Source organism: Bos indicus, chromosome 23, assembly GCF_029378745.1.
Source record: "Bos indicus isolate NIAB-ARS_2022 breed Sahiwal x Tharparkar chromosome 23, NIAB-ARS_B.indTharparkar_mat_pri_1.0, whole genome shotgun sequence".
Classification (NCBI taxonomy): Eukaryota; Metazoa; Chordata; class Mammalia; order Artiodactyla; family Bovidae; genus Bos; species Bos indicus.
This window is the reverse complement of record NC_091782.1, coordinates 33,018,473-33,034,597: the sequence shown is the minus strand read 5'-3', so window position 1 is coordinate 33,034,597 and position 16,125 is coordinate 33,018,473. Positions and strand designations below refer to the sequence as shown.

The 16,125-nt window shown below is 40.6% G+C and overlaps 3 protein-coding genes across 3 annotated transcripts; 1 reads left to right on the top strand and 2 right to left on the bottom strand.

Moving 5' to 3' along the window:
- Positions 1-271: 271 nt before the first annotated feature.
- Positions 272-678, top strand: LOC109576647 (histone H4). The gene has a single exon (XM_019985308.2). It carries the CDS (start codon positions 311-313, stop codon positions 620-622), a length of 312 nt encoding a protein of 103 aa, XP_019840867.1. The 5' UTR covers positions 272-310; the 3' UTR covers positions 623-678.
- Positions 679-9,731: 9,053 nt separating this feature from the next.
- On the bottom strand, positions 9,732-10,133 carry LOC139178819 (histone H4). The gene has a single exon (XM_070777547.1). It carries the CDS (start codon positions 10,087-10,089, stop codon positions 9,778-9,780), a length of 312 nt encoding a protein of 103 aa, XP_070633648.1. The 5' UTR covers positions 10,090-10,133; the 3' UTR covers positions 9,732-9,777.
- A 5,341-nt stretch (positions 10,134-15,474) lies between these two features.
- Positions 15,475-15,974, bottom strand: LOC109576634 (histone H2A type 1-D). Its single transcript, XM_019985294.2, has one exon. It carries the CDS (start codon positions 15,933-15,935, stop codon positions 15,543-15,545), a length of 393 nt encoding a protein of 130 aa, XP_019840853.1. The 5' UTR covers positions 15,936-15,974; the 3' UTR covers positions 15,475-15,542.
- Between the last annotated feature and the right edge of the window lie 151 nt (positions 15,975-16,125).

The window sequence follows — 16,125 nt, the reverse complement described above, 5'->3', positions numbered from 1 at the left end:
GGGGAGATCTGTGTGTGGTGCGATAACAAGTTATTACTTCCCCTTTTCTGTATTTTCCACAACATTCGTGTTTTCCCTAGCATTCAAAAGCAATTCTAAATCTTAAGGTAACAAAAGAGTTACCACAGTCCAAAGGAACAGAGAAGGCCTCTTTTTTTTTTCCCTTTTGGCCCAATTCCCCTCCCCCACTAACGGCGTGATTTCCCGCCTCCTCCTTTCTTCAGGTTCTCAGTTCGGTCCGCTAACAGATGTATAAAGCTGCATCGCGAGGCTTGGAAGTTATGCTTTATCGGGTCTTCAGGTCTTCGTCATGTCTGGTCGCGGCAAAGGCGGAAAGGGTCTGGGCAAAGGAGGCGCTAAGCGCCACCGCAAAGTCCTTCGTGATAACATCCAGGGCATTACCAAGCCTGCTATTCGGCGCCTGGCTCGTCGTGGTGGTGTGAAGCGCATCTCCGGGCTCATCTACGAGGAGACCCGCGGGGTGCTGAAGGTGTTCCTGGAGAACGTGATCCGCGACGCGGTCACCTACACCGAGCACGCCAAGCGCAAGACTGTCACCGCCATGGACGTGGTCTACGCGCTGAAGCGACAGGGCCGCACCCTCTACGGCTTCGGCGGCTGAGTGTTCATTTCGCTTCCATTCACCTAACAAAAGGCCCTTTTCAGGGCTTCCCAATTTTCCTTGTAAGGAGCTGTAATTCTCGTTTCATTAAGTGCCAAAGATACACTTAATACTTTGGTCTAAAAGGCCGTCTTGTTTCTGCTCCAAGGCGCGTGCGCGCCTAGTCCCACACTTGTACAGCGGGGTCCTGTGCCCCGTCAAGCTTTTATATTAGCATATATTTGTGCTAGGTTGGTTAGGGCCTAAAGTTGCATGACTAGTTAACGGATGTAGCTAGTCAAGATAAAAGTTTTTGATGGCAAGTAACTTTTTAAAAAAAACGAAATTCTTGTAGTTAAGCCGTCCTATTAAGAGTAGGGTACTTTGAAGGTTTCGATTAATATAACGTACACTAGTAAGTAAGGTACAGTCGAGTCTGGCACCGGCTCTTGTACGTAGTTGCAGCGTCTTGGCTCAATAGTTGTGGCTCGCGGGCTCTAGAGCACAGGCTTAGTAGTTGTGGCACATGGGCTTGGTTGCCCCGTGCCATGCGAAATCTTTAAGGACCAGGGATCAAACCTATGCTCCCTGCATTGACAGGCGGATTCTTAACCACTGGACTACAAGGGAAGTCTGGGAGAAGGCTTAAAATTAGTATACTCATAAAATCAAGTGAGTTAAGAGTTTAAAAAGAATATTTTTAAATTACTTTGGTGGTTTTTTAAAGGCGAGGTTCATAATTGGTCCTCATTAGGTGTTCTGTATTTGGTGAAATGAATACCACTGGTGGTAAGAATTGAGAAGGGACAGTTACAGTAATGGATGCAGATAAAGCAAAAGCATAAAATTTCTGGCCCACATGCAGTGCAAATGTTTTATTTAGACATTTTTTCTTAATTTTTGGGGTCACTAATGTAAACATGTTCATGAAAAATGTACTTATTTTCATCTTGTGAAAAGTCTGATTTGGCATCACTAAGCAGACCCACATATATTTTGGATATAAAAAACAATCTATTCAGGATGTAAAAGATAGATATTTTGAGAGATGCAAATGTCTTCTTTTATGACTTTACTCTTTTTTATTTGGTTTTAATTGGAGAATAATTGCTTTACAATATGGCATTGGTTTCTGCCATACATCAACATGAATCAGCCATAGGTATACATATGTTGCCCTCTCTCTTGAACTCAGCCCACCACCACCACCACCCCCCACCCCCGCCCCACCCCTTTCTAGGTTGTCACAGTTGAGCTCCCTGCATCATACAGCAAATTCCCACTGGTTTTCTATTTTATATATGGTAATGTATATGTTTCAACACTAATCAATTCATCCCACCCTCTCCTTCCCTCACTGTGTCCACAAATCTGTTCTCTAGGTCTGCGTCTGTTTTGCTGTCCTGCAAATAGGTCCATCAGTACCATCTTTCTAGATTCCATATATGTGAGTTAATACTCGATATTTGTTTTTCTCTTTCCGACTTACTGTGATTTTACTATTGATACCAACTAAAGGGGTGCAAGATGGTGAAAAGTAAGCATAATCATTAGGAGCAGATGACTTGGGATTAAACCTATACCACCATTCCCTTGTGATAATGAGTTAAGTTATATATTTTTCTGGGCTTTGGCTTCTCCATTTATACAATTGAGTGATAAGGATCACTTTATTTCTCCAATATCATTCTGTTCATTTGTATTCACAATCTGGGTGGTAAATAAAGGGGAGGAGGAGGAGCCTTCCTGAGCTTTCTGAGGATGATCACAGCATAACTGATAGGTTTGCTGTAATTTTTGTCTTTCTCTTACTCCATGTTCTCCCTTTCTATCAACCTCATTTCATTTTTTTGAATGGCATAGAATTTAACTGCCAAAAAGGAACCCAGGCATCATGTGGGCATGAGATCTCTCTCTTATGTGGAGGCACATAAGAATTACTATGAGAAAGTTGTTTGTTTAAATATTAATAACTGATGTTTCCCTAGACCAGTTATCAGAATCTGTGGGATTGTGTCTTCTCAAATACAACTCATTATCACCTCTCATTTCTCCTGGTTCCACAGGCCTTTTCAAATCTAAGAGCAAATTTTGGTTTTTAATAGCATTTTTTCATCAATTTCAACTTTAAGAGAATACAATCAAAGGCTGTGGAACTCTCAGCCCCAAGGTTCAGACCCAAATTAAGAGACAAAGCATCAATCTTTCTTTGTTGCAATGAGAGGTCTTGTCCAGGAATTCAAGTTCTTACCTTTCCCCCAAGAGAGGATTGAGTTCAAATGCAAGGGTTTATTTTATTTGTGGTCAATGAATTAAAGTTTGTTGCATAGAAAGATCTTGCTATAAACATCTGCTAGGTTCAGTGGTTATAGAATCGAGGCATCAGAAACCTAGGTAAACAGCCTGGCTTTCCTTTCTTAGCTATACTAGGAAAACTACCCTTAAAAAGAAACCATAGTCTTTAAAACTTTAAATAGGAAAAATATATTGTGACTAAATGCTTTGAGAATTAGCATGTATTGCTTAACACAGTTCCATTGCTTGCTCAGGACTCTACCCTAGTGAGTACACTGTAGGGCAGTCAGTAAGAAGAGCTCTCCGTCGATAGCAGCAGGAATGTTAGTTAACTAATTCATTTATTTATTAATTATTGAATAACTGCTAGATTTCAGACATTGTACTTGGCACTGGTGATATCACCAGGGGGAAAAGTCCCCACTTTTTTTCTACTAGGGAAAAGACAGAAAGTAAACTAGTATAAAATCATCAAAATCATTTTCCTATTGATACATCCAATGGCCAATAGTCTTCATTTTACTTAATCTATTGGAAACACTGACATAATTGATCCTATAATTTCTCTTTGATATGCTTTTTTCATTTGGTTCTATTTTATCAGAGGCTCTGTATCTTTTGTTAGTTCATCTCTTCTCCACAGACCCTTAATGTTGAGGGATACAGGCCTAAGTTTGTACTGCTTCTTGCTCTATACTGACCCCCTTGAAGATCTGACCAAGCTCAGACTTTAAATACCATCTGTATATCAATGACTCCCAACTTTATATTGCCAACTCAGGCTTCTCTCCTAAACTCCAGACAGACGTAACCTCAATTACTTTCTTTCTTTTCTCTCTCTCTCTTTTTTTTGTTTTGGCCAAGTGACTTGTGCTATCTTTGTTCCCTGACCAGGGCCTCAGCAGTGAAAGTGCTGAATTGTAACTACCGGACTGCCAGGAAATTCCCCCTATCCCCTAATTGCTTTCTTCACATGGATGTTTGACATCCTAAAATTAACATGCCCAAACTAGAATCTTTGGTATTCCCTCCTCCTAATCTTTAATTAAATCACTCCCTAATTTAATTGATAATGACTTCATTCTTCCCCATTCAATTCTTCTAGAAATCTTCCTGGTTTTGCCTTCAAAATACATATGGAAACATCAGTTCTCAGTACCACGATGCTCCCACCTTGGTGGGAGGACTATCTTCTCTCTCCTAGGTTACTTGTTTTAATATCCTTAGTGTTTTCCCTGTTTCCATATTTGATCCCCCACCAACCTATGGGAAATTAACTTGATGCCCTGGGAGCCTCCAACAAAACTGTGAGGCAAGTTCTCCCAGGGCATAAAAAGACTCAAATCAAATTAAAATGCTAGAGATGCCTGATTTTTTACAGATAAATTTAAACATACCGTTTGAGACAAGGAGAAAGACATGGGGTAAGTTAAGGCTTAAAATAAGGGTTCAAGGAGATGTACGACAGCTGAATCATGTAAAATACTTAATGCATCTTTTGAGTTTCACTTGCTTCTCTGCAGCAGAATTACAACTCTGCAAATAGTATAAGAAGTACATATTTCAAAATGTTTGGGAAGCCAAGATCAAGAATTTGATCAAACATGACCAGACTCTTAGATAAGTATATAATAGAACATTTAAATTTGTATCTTTTGTTCAACTTGGTCTGCTTTTTAAAAAAATATTTATTTTTATTTATTACTGGCTGTGCTGAGTCTTTGTTACTGCATGCAGGCTACTTTCTCCACTTGTAGAGAGCTGGGCCTACTCTTGTTGTGGAGCACGGGTTCTAGGGCTCGTGGTCTTCAGTAGTTGCTGCACATGGGCTCAGTAGTTGTTGCTCTTGGATTTCTAGAGCACAGGTGGATTCTTAACCACTGAACCAACAAGTTGGTCTGTTCATATGACACAGTTTGTGAAAAGGGATGAAGGCCTTCTTGTTTACGGAGGAGACGCAGAGATTCGGGTTGAATTCCTGGGTCAGGAAGATCCCCTGGAGAAGGGAATGGCTACTCACTCCAGTATTCTTGCCTGGAAAATCCCATGGACCAAGGAGCCTGGCAGGGTACTGTCTATGGGGTCACAAAGAGTCAGACAGACTGAGCGATTAACACTTTCACGCTTAGTTTTAAGCCTGTGTTAATAATCACATTCCTATGAAAAAGGAGTTTTAACAAAATCCAATCACTCTTCTGTATTGTTTTGTAAACACGGCCTAGCAATGTGTATTTTATATTTTCAAAAGCATTGTTAGTATTCCTGACAGTTTATCAAAAGTTCAGTTACTTAAATATTTTTCTAAAACTTGAGGAATCAGTTAGAAAAAGGTAGCAAAAGAATAAAAATGTTTGGTGTTTTTTTTTTTTTTTTTTAAGAAGGTTTTAGTAAAGGACTTTTAGCCATAATCAAATCAGTTCATTCAGTCCAGTGTGATTAATTCTTGCTTTGTTGATTTTGGATTAAGCCCCCTGCTTCTGATATGGCTTGGAAAATCTTAAAGAAATCCTGTAGTAGAGCTTGACAGTATCAGGTACAGTTATTTGTTAAAGTTCTTTTGATGCTTCTTCTGAAAACCTCAATTTCAGATCTATATTTTGTGAAAGTCACTCGGTTGTGTCCAACTCTTTGTGACTCCACAGACTATAGTCCATGGAATTCTCCAGGCCAGGATACTGAAGTGGGTAGCCTTTCCCTTCCCCAGGGTATCTTCCCAACCCAGTGATTGAACCCAGGTCTCCCACATTGCAGGCAGATTCTTTCCCTGCTGAGTCACAAGGGAAGCCCAATATTTTGTAGCAGGGGCCTTAGAGACAACTATAAAGAAAAACAGCAATCATCAGTCAGGTCAATGTATAATAGTAATTAATATTATCAGTATGGAGTGGGATAGAATCCCCAATATAGTTATGGTATTATAAATAGTGAGGATATTGACATTTCCCCTTTGATATATACTGTAAGTATTTGCTACTGTTGCCTCCCAATGAGAAGGTATTTATACTTAGGAACAAAATCTGTTGGCAATATGTCCTTTATATGCATGCAAGTATGGTCCACCCAACTTAAAAAGTATAACTGTTAAACATTTACATCGATAACCTTTTACCTGGTTAATTTAGGGATGTATAGTTTCTGTTTTTGATTTGTCCTCTTTTTTCAAATATTGCACAATATATACAACAGAACAATTGTCACAATTATATAAGCCTAATTACAAATGTAAACGAGAGAACAAACCTTAAGTGTTAAATAGATAATACCTTAATGGCTTCATTATTCAAAATTTGGTGGTCTAGGTTTAGAGAAGGTAATATCAAAAAGAAATCAGGCTATAAATATAACAATAGATTTCTAAAGACAAATACTCAAAAACTACATATAAGATAGCATTAAATTATGTACTGAATATTTAAGGATTTTTTTTCCTGTGGGTTTTTTTGTTTGTTTTTAAGAACCGAGAGACTTCTATCGGAATTATTCAAGACGTCAATGGAAAGCCACAGAATACTAATAGATCCTCAGAAAATGTGGGAATATAGCTAAAAGTAATACCTCCCAATTCAGAAAAACCTCTGCACAAAGGGAGTAAATACAGAAAAGCTTTATTACTGGATAAGCATTAAACCAGAATGTGAAGCACATCACAGGCACTTTTGCTAAAGGGATTGCAAAGCAAGGAGAGAAATCGCTCTCTTTTATACAGCTAGATGGATACAATTCGCTCAAAAATTAGTAGACATGGCAATTTGTAATCTTGTAATAATGGAAGTTAGGCCCCTCTCTTTCTGGGAAACAGAGATCCTGTTAAAGTCTTTGATAGTGCTTCAGAGATGGGGCTAGGGTTGTTGAAAAAATATTCCTGAGTTGGGAGACTGGCTAGATGAATATTTAGCATTTGATTTTACAAAAATTAATATTGATAAGACAAGGGAATTTTTAGCTTCAGATATAAAAATACGTAAACCTAGTCATTTTGTCATTTTTTTTTTTTTTACATGTAGGCAATTGCTACCCTTCCTTAGTGATCAATGCAAAGAAATAGAGGAAAACAATAGAATGGAAAGACTAGAGATCTCTTCAGTAAAATTAGGGATACCAAGAGAACATTTCATGCAAAGATGAGCACAATAAAGGACAGAAATGGTATGGACCTAACAGAAGCAGAAGATATTAAGAAGAGATGGCAAGAATACAAAGAACTATACAAAAAAGATCTTCACGACCCAGATAAACACGATGGTGTGATCACTCACCTAGAGCCAGACATCTTGGAATGCAAAGTCAAGTGAGCCTGAGGAAGCATCACTATGAACAACATTAGTGGAGGTGATGGAATTCCAGTTGAGCTATTTCAAATCCTAAAAGAGGATGCTAAGAAAGTGCTGCAGTCAATATGTCAGCAAATGTGGAAAACTCATCAGTGGTCACAGGACTGGAAAAGGTCAGTTTTCATTCCAATCCCAAAGAAAGTCAATGCCAAAGAATGCTCAAACTACTGCACAATGCACTCATCTCTCAGGCTAGCAATGTAATGCTAAAAATTCTCTGAGCCAGGCTTCAACAGTATATGAACCATGAACTTCCAGATGTTCAAGCTGGTTTAGAAAAGGCAGAGGAACCAGAGATCAAATTGCCAATATCCACTGGAGCATTGAAAAAGCAAGAGTTCCAGAAAAATATCTACTTCTGCTTTATTGACTATGCCAAAGCCTCTGACTGTGTGGATCATAACAAACTGTGGAAAATTCTTAAAGAGATGGGAATACCAGACTACCTGACCTGCCCTCTGAGAAATCTGTATACAGGACAAGAAGCAATAGTCAGAACTGGATATATAACAACAGACTGGTTCCAAATCAGGAAAGAAGTACATCAATGCTGTATAAGGTCACCCTGCTTATTTAACTTATATGCAGTGTACATCATGAGAAATGCTGGACTGGATGAAGCACAAGCTGGAATCAAGACTGCCGGGAGAAATATCAACAACCTCAGATATGCAGATGACACCACCCTATGGCAGAACGCAAAGAACTAAAGAGCCTCCTGATGAAAGTGGAAGAGAAGAGTGAAAAAGTTGGCTTAAGACTCAACATTCAGAAAACTAAGATCATGGCATCTGGTCCCATCACTTCATGGCAAATAGATGGGGAAACAATGGAAACACTGACAGACTTTATTTCTGAGGGCTCCAAAATCACTGCTGTTGATGACTACAGCCATGAAATTAAAAGACGCTTACTCCTTGGAAGAAAAGCTATGGCCAACCTACACAGCATATTAAAACGCAGAGATATTACTTTACCAACAAAGATCCATCTAGTCAAGGCTATGCTTTTTCCAGTAGTCATGTATGGATGTAAGAGTTGGACTATAAAGAAAGCTGAGCACCGAAGAATTGATGCTTTTGAACTGTGTTGTTGGAGAAGACTTGAGAGTCCCTTGGACTGCAAGGAGATCCAACCAGTCCATCCTAAAGGAAATCAGTCCTGAATATTCACTGGAAGGACTGATGCTGAAGCTGAAACTCCAATAACTTTGGCCACCTGATGCAAAGAACTGACTCACTGGAAAAGACCCTGATGCTGGGAAAGATTGAGGGCAGGAGAAGAGGACGACAGAGGATGAGCTGGTTGGATGGCATCATCAAACAATGGACGTGAGTTTGAGTAGGCTCTGGGAGTTGGTGATGGACAGGGAGGCCTGGTGTACTGCAGTCAATAGGGTCACAAGTAGTCAGACACAACTGAGCGACTGAACTGAACTGTGGCAATCGCTCTTTGGAATGTGTGTCTACATTAGTCAAGGTTTCCCCCTTGACCTTGGGTTTCTTTCTATAGCTTCTAAGATTCTAGGAAAATGCTAAGACCTCTTTCAGAGTTTAGGTCTGGATTTCCTAATCTTATTCCTTTCCAATTTATTCCAATTCCAATCCCAATCTTATTCCTTTCCAATTTTGTACCAAGGATCTTTTAAATTTTAAATTCATTGTTCTGGTTTATAAAGCTGCCATGTATTTTTTCATTGTAGAGAATATTTCTGTAATATGACTTTGTTTTCGTTGAAATCCTTTTTAATTGCATTCCACCCTCACCAACTGTTCTGCTGGATATTACAGTGAGCCTGTACTTTATCATCCTTCCACACTAGTGTTAACGCCTATTGAACAGTCATAGGTTTACTTCATGAGGACTCATGGAGCTATCACTGTGATCGAACCGTAAGACTTCATGTCTAAACTCGCTACGAAAGTGCCTTTCTCTCTCCCTTGTGTTCGAAGAGAAATACCACTCTGGTTAAATCTTAAGCCACATGTATTTGGGTGACATATTTGCTTTCATTTATATCTAGGCTATTAGACCTGGAGAAGGCAATGGCACCCCATTCCAGTACTCTTGCCTGGAAAATCCCATGGACGGAGAAGCCTGGAAGGCTGCAGTCCATGGGGTCGCTGAGGGTCGGACATGACTGAGCGACTTCACTTCCGCTTTTCACTTTCATGCATTGGAGAAGGAAATGGCAACCCACTCTAGTGTTCTTGCCTGGAGAATCCCAGGGATGCGGGAGCCTGGTGGGCTGCTGTCTGTGGGTCGCAGAGTCGGACACCACTGAAGCGACTTAGCAGCAGGCTATTAGACCAAACATTCCACTGAGTAGGTTACAAAGTAAAATACAAAACTATGTTCAAAACATTGCCTGGAAGCGTAAAATGTAACTCAACACTCACAAAGGGTGGAAACAGTGCTCCTAAGCAGTTTAAAGGAGTGTACAGAACAGGAGGAAGAAAACCCAAAAGCAAAGAAGCATCACGGCTCCTCGAGTGAAATAGTGGGGGCCCTTAAAAGGACCTTTTGTTGAATACCGGAGAACGTGGACACTCAGCCGCCGAAGCCGTAGAGCGTGCGGCCCTGTCGCTTGAGCGCGTAGACCACGTCCATGGCGGTGACAGTCTTGCGCTTGGCGTGCTCGGTGTAGGTGACCGCGTCGCGGATCACGTTCTCCAGGAACACCTTCAGCACCCCGCGGGTCTCCTCGTAGATGAGCCCGGAGATGCGCTTCACACCACCACGACGAGCCAGGCGCCGAATAGCAGGCTTGGTAATGCCCTGGATGTTATCACGAAGGACTTTGCGGTGGCGCTTAGCGCCTCCTTTGCCCAGACCCTTTCCGCCTTTGCCGCGACCAGACATGACGAAGACCTGAAGACCCGATAAAGCATAACTTCCAAGCCTCGCGATGCAGCTTTATACATCTGTTAGCGGACCGAACTGAGAACCTGAAGAAAGGAGGAGGCGGGAAATCACGCCTTAAGCGGGGGAGGAGAAATGGACCAAAAAAAAAAAAAAAAAAAGAGGCCTTCTCTGTTCCTTTGTGCTGTGGTGACTCTTTTGTTACCTTGTTTTAAAACTTTAGCAATTGCTTTTGAATGCGAGCACAAAACACGAATGTTGTGTAAAATATACAGAAAAGGCAGGTAATAAAATAATAATTCACAGATCACTGCTAGTAGCTATTTGGTATTTTGGTGAACAGATAAAAGCACATACTCTTTCAAAGAAAATGTATGCAATGCCGTAAATGGCATTTTGGAATCTCCTTGCATGGTTTACATTTTCGTCAATTTCCCTTATTTAAAGAGAAAATGTATTTTTAACGCCTGCTTGTTAACTTTATGAATTCTCTTTTATAGTTTTAACAAACTCCCTAGTAATCAGTGTTTTTGAAAAATATGTTTTTTTCCATTTAGTAAAAATTTACTTCTTCACTGTACTTGGGTATACTATACTGCCATTTCTAACAAAGTGTACCAGAATATGTCACTCCTAAATATCCTTCTTAAGCATAAGAATTATAATGAGCTGATGGTTTTGAGAAAAAGAAAACACAGGAGAAGCTATAAAAACAGAATTTAATACCGAGGCCTTCCCTGGTCGCTCAGATGGTACAGAATCTTTCTGCAATACAGGAGACCTGGGTTGGATCCATGGGTCAAGAAGATCCCCTGAAAAAGGGAATGGCTACCCACTCCAGTATTCTTGACTAGAGAATTCCATGGATAGAGGAGCCTGGCAGGCTACAGTCCATGGGATCACTAAGAGTCGGACACAACTGAGCAGCTAACACATACCATAAGGGAAATTTACATTTATATGAGAAATCTCCATTTGTAAGAGTATCTCCTTCTTTGAGCCAGGAAGAGAAAGATATTAATAACTCACAATAAATTTACCTGAGGAAGGTGCAGGACTTAAATCTGCCACACCTGGTTTACTCTGTGTTTCCTGCTCAATCCCTATAAATGCCACTATCTCCAACATATTTTGTATTTAGATGAAGATGATATTTAAAGTAGTGGTTCAAGCCACTTCTGGGAGTTTTACTCAGTTCCCCTCTGTGTATTCTATGTATACATCAGACATACATGGTATTAAACTTGTTTTTCTCTTGTAAATCTGTTTCTTATTACAGGAAGCTCTCAGTCACAGAATGAGTGAAACTAATATATTCATATAAACAATTGAAATAGCATAGATAAAGGTCTGGGAGTAGAGAAGTTTTTAAAAACCACAAAAACAACTTTGGGGAAAGACATTTTCTGAGAACTTAAGAAATTTGTATCATTGCTACTGCTGCTGCTAAGTCGCTTCAGTCGTGTCCGACTCTGTGCGGCCCCATAGATGGAAGCCCACCAGGCTCCTCTGTCCCTGGGATTCTCCAGGCAAGAATACTGGAGTGGGTTGCCATTTCCTTCTCCAATGCATGAAAGTGAAAAGTGAAAGTGAAGTCGCCATGTTGTGTCCGACTCTTAGTGGCCCCATGGACTATAGCCTACCAGGCTCCTCCATCCATGGGATTTCCCAGGCAAGAGTACTGGAGTGGGGTGCCATTGCCTTCTCCATTTGTATCATTGAGGGCTCCATAATTCTCTGTCCTTAATGCTGGCCCCTGTCCAGAGTCCCTGCCTTCTTCCAAATTGTTGCTATTTAGTCACTCATTTGTGCCGAACATTATTGTGACTCCATGGACTATAGCCAGCCAGGCTTCTCTGTCTCTGAGATTTCCCAGACAAGAATACTGGAGTTCGTTGCCATTTCCTTCTGTAGGAGATCTTTCTGACCCAGGGATCGAACCTATGTTTCCTACATTGGCAAGCTGATGTTTCCTACATTGGCAAGCTGATTCTTTAACACTGAGCCACCAGGGAAGACCAAATTACTGGTCCCCCAAATCTCTCAATCTCTTTATTATTCCACCATGTCATTAATATTCATCAATCCTGAATATTCATTGGAAGGAGTGCTGCTGAAGTTGAAGCTCCAACACTTTGGCCACATGATGTGAAGAAGTGACTTACTGAAAAAGACTCTGATGCTGGGAAAGATTGAAGGTGGGAGGAGTCATTTCAACTGAAATGACTGACTGAGAGACAGGAGGAAACAAACTACAAGTGTCAGATTTTTGGTTTCCCTGATAGGTCGGTTTGTGAAGAATCCCCTTGCAATGCCGGAGACCCTGATTCGATTCCTGGGTCAGGAAGATCTCATAAAGAAGGGATAGGCTACCTGTCCCAGTATTCTTGGGCTTCCCTTATGACTCAGCTGGTAAAGAATTTGCCCGCAATGCAGGAGACCTGGGTTTGTAAGATCCTGGAGAAGGGAAAGGCTACCCACTCCAGTATTAGGCCTGGCGAATTCCATGGACTCAATAAGTCAATCAGTTCAGTTACTCAGTTGTGTCGGGCTCTTTGTGATCCCATAACCTCATGTCCATTGAGTCAGTGATGGCATACAATCATCTCGTCCTCTGTTGTCCCCTTCTACTCCCACCTTCAATCTTTCCCAGCATCAGGGTCTTTTCCAATGAGTCAGTTCTTCACATCAGGTGGCCAAAGTATTGGAGTTTCAGCTTCAGCATCAGTCCTTCCAATGAATATTCAGGACTGATTTCATTTAGGATGGACTGTTTGGATCTCCTTGCATTTCAAGGGACTCTCAAGAGTCTTCTCCAACACTATAGTTCAAAAGCATCAATTCTTCGGCACTCAGCTTTCTTTATAGTCCAACTCTCGTATCCATACATGACTACTGGTAAAACCATAGCTGTGACTAGATGGACCTTTGTCGGCAAAGTAATAGCTGCTTCTTAATATGCTGTCTAGGCTGGCCATAGCTTTTCTTTCGAGGAGCAAGTGTCTTTTAATTTCATGTCCATGTATAGTCAATGGGGTCGCAAAGATTTGGACACGACTCAGCGACTTTAAATGTAAATTGAGACCCTGTAATCTCAAGACAAACTCTTCTCCTCTCTTAACTATCTAGAAGAATTCAAAATGGGAGTTTCTAGGCTTCCCTGGTGGTTCAGATGGTAAAGAATCTGCCTTCAATGCAGGAGACCTGGGTTCCATCCCTGGGTCAGAAATGTCTCCTGGAAAAGGAAATGGCTACCCATTCCAGTATTCTTGCTCAAAGAACTCTATGGGATGGAAAATCCCATAGACAGAGGAACCTTGTGGGATGCAGTCCATGGGGTCACAAAGAATCAGACATGACTGAGCAATTGAAACTTTTACTTTCCCAGAATTATTACCAGAGAAAAATTTTGAGTCCCTCAATTACATGGTAGGGCAAACTAATTATCCAGTATTTGCTTTTTCTCTTATTGTTCTGTGAATTACCCTGTTGTACTTGGAAGCTGTTATCTAATTCCTTAGCTCAGAATGGCATATAAACTTCATTTTACATTCTTTTTTTGAACTTCCCGCGTGTGTGGGGTTTCCATATGTATGAAATTCAATTTGATCTTACTTCTGTTAATCTATCTCATCATGTCAATTTGATTATTAGACCTGTAAAAGAACCTCGGAAGGGTAGAGGAAAATTCTTTCTCCCCAATAATACACAAAAAAATCTAATATGGGAAGATACTGCCCAATGCTTGCATAGTAGTCCAGTCTGCAGAGAGGGAAATTAACGTGAAGACCAATTTCAAGAACAAAGTTTAACTAATACTTTCATAAATCTTCTGCCACTCAAACTGAAGTGTACCTCTTATGAAGGTTTTGCAGCATAAATTATGGAATTCTTTAGGATCTAATTGAAAGAAATATCTAAATTATTTTGGCAGGATTTTTGGAAAGTTGTGTTATCTCCATTTTCAAATACAAGTTTTATTTTCTTTCTGATTGTGTAGATAGTAAAGAACAGTAAGTGCTTCATCCAATGAAATTGGATTAATAGTCCATTACAGTCCATAGAATTCTCCAGACCAGAATACTGGAGTGGGTAGCTGTTCCCTTCTCCAGAGGATCTTCCCAACCCACGGATCAGACTCTTCCTAACACAGGGATGGAAGCCAGGTTCTCCCATATAGCAGGTGGATTCTTTACCGGCTGAGCCACAAGGGAAGCCCAATTTTAAAAGCTCAGTTAATATGTGGAATTATAAGTAATGACATATCACACTTGAAAATTTTATTTAAAACACAATTTATATTCATATATCAACTATTTGATTACACGTTCATTGATTAACATTAATAATAAAGGCAATATTTTAACAGTGTGATGGTCCTTGTTGTGGGGAATAGAAATGATGCAAGAAGGGTTACTTCTTGCATGATCAACATCAATAACTATAACCATAGCATATTTTATTATTAAAACATGAAGATCTCATAGGCCTTCCTTGGAGCCGTAGCATTTATTCTCGAGAGTTCTAGTTCTGAGATATAGCTGTTTAAAACTTACAGACTCAAATAATGCACATGAGTTTTTAAGAGGAAAAAACTGAATAATTAGATTCACTGAAATCAGAATTCGATTCTTCCAACATCAAATAAATTTAAATTAAAAAGAAAAAGGAAACCTCCCGATTGTTTGTTGTGGTCACTGTTATTTCAAAGAATATTATTTACATGTGATTGCAGTTGAGATTTAAATATAGGAAATAAAAATATTTCAAGAGACTCAGAAAATTTATTCCAGAGGACTAGGAATGAGATAGTAATTCCTTTCATTAAAATGTATTCATAATGAAAACTAGATTACCTGGTGTGGAGAATTGAAGGCCCTCTTTAGTTAGTATAGTTACTATAGTATAGTTAGTATGACTTGATCTGAGAGCAGGGTGAGTGATGATAGTGGGGGAAAAGGGGAACAAGAATCAATGACAGCATTAGGACTGTAAGAACCTGGTTTGCAGATTTATCTTATAAATGTGATTTACAATGCCGACCTTGTCTATTTGTTAAGGCACATCTTCCTAATGGATGAATAATTGATGTCTTTTACTTCACTAGCATTGATGTAAACAGCCCACTATAAGGTGTATTCTTTGCCTGAAGCTACTTGAAACAAGTATTTTACCTTGCTGGGTTTATTCTCATTTAGGAGGGTGAGTGGTGCGCCCTAAGATTCAACTGAAATAGGAGGGGAGCTAGGCCCGTCATATGGTCCTAAGGTTTTGTTTCAGATAGCCATTTTACCTTGTAAAGGAATCACAAAAGGACGTTAATTCTGCCCTCATACCTTGCTATCCGAAACAATGTGAATCTGAAAGTACAGCTCGTTTTGCTGATAAAGTGGGTGGCTCTGAAAAGAGCCTTTTGGTTTGAACAGGTTTGAGTTCCAAGCAATGCCAGGCTTCTACTTGCCCTTGGCCTTGTGGTGGCTCTCGGTCTTCTTGGGCAGCAGCACCGCCTGGATGTTGGGCAGGACACCACCCTGAGCGATGGTGACTTTGCCCAGCAGCTTGTTGAGCTCCTCGTCGTTGCGGATGGCCAGCTGCAGATGACGCGGGATGATGCGGGTCTTCTTGTTGTCCCGGGCTGCGTTGCCCGCCAGCTCTAAGATCTCGGCTGTCAGGTACTCCAGCACCGCCGCCAGGTACACCGGGGCCCCGGCCCCAACCCGCTCGGAGTAGTTACCCTTGCGGAGCAGCCGGTGCACTCGGCCCACGGGGAACTGGAGCCCGGCCCGCGAGGAACGGGTCTTGGCCTTTGCACGAGCCTTGCCTCCTTGCTTGCCACGACCAGACATGATGAGAGTATAAACTCACCAACATAAAATATACGTGTATACAACCAGACCTATCTTATTTATAGTCTTTACTGGGCGCGAAAATAACGGTGGACCATTGGCTAAAGCTGCAGTTTCACCTAACCCAATGAAACCGTGAGTTTGAAATACGCTTCTTTTAATTGGACAAAACTATTATGTGACGTTTCCA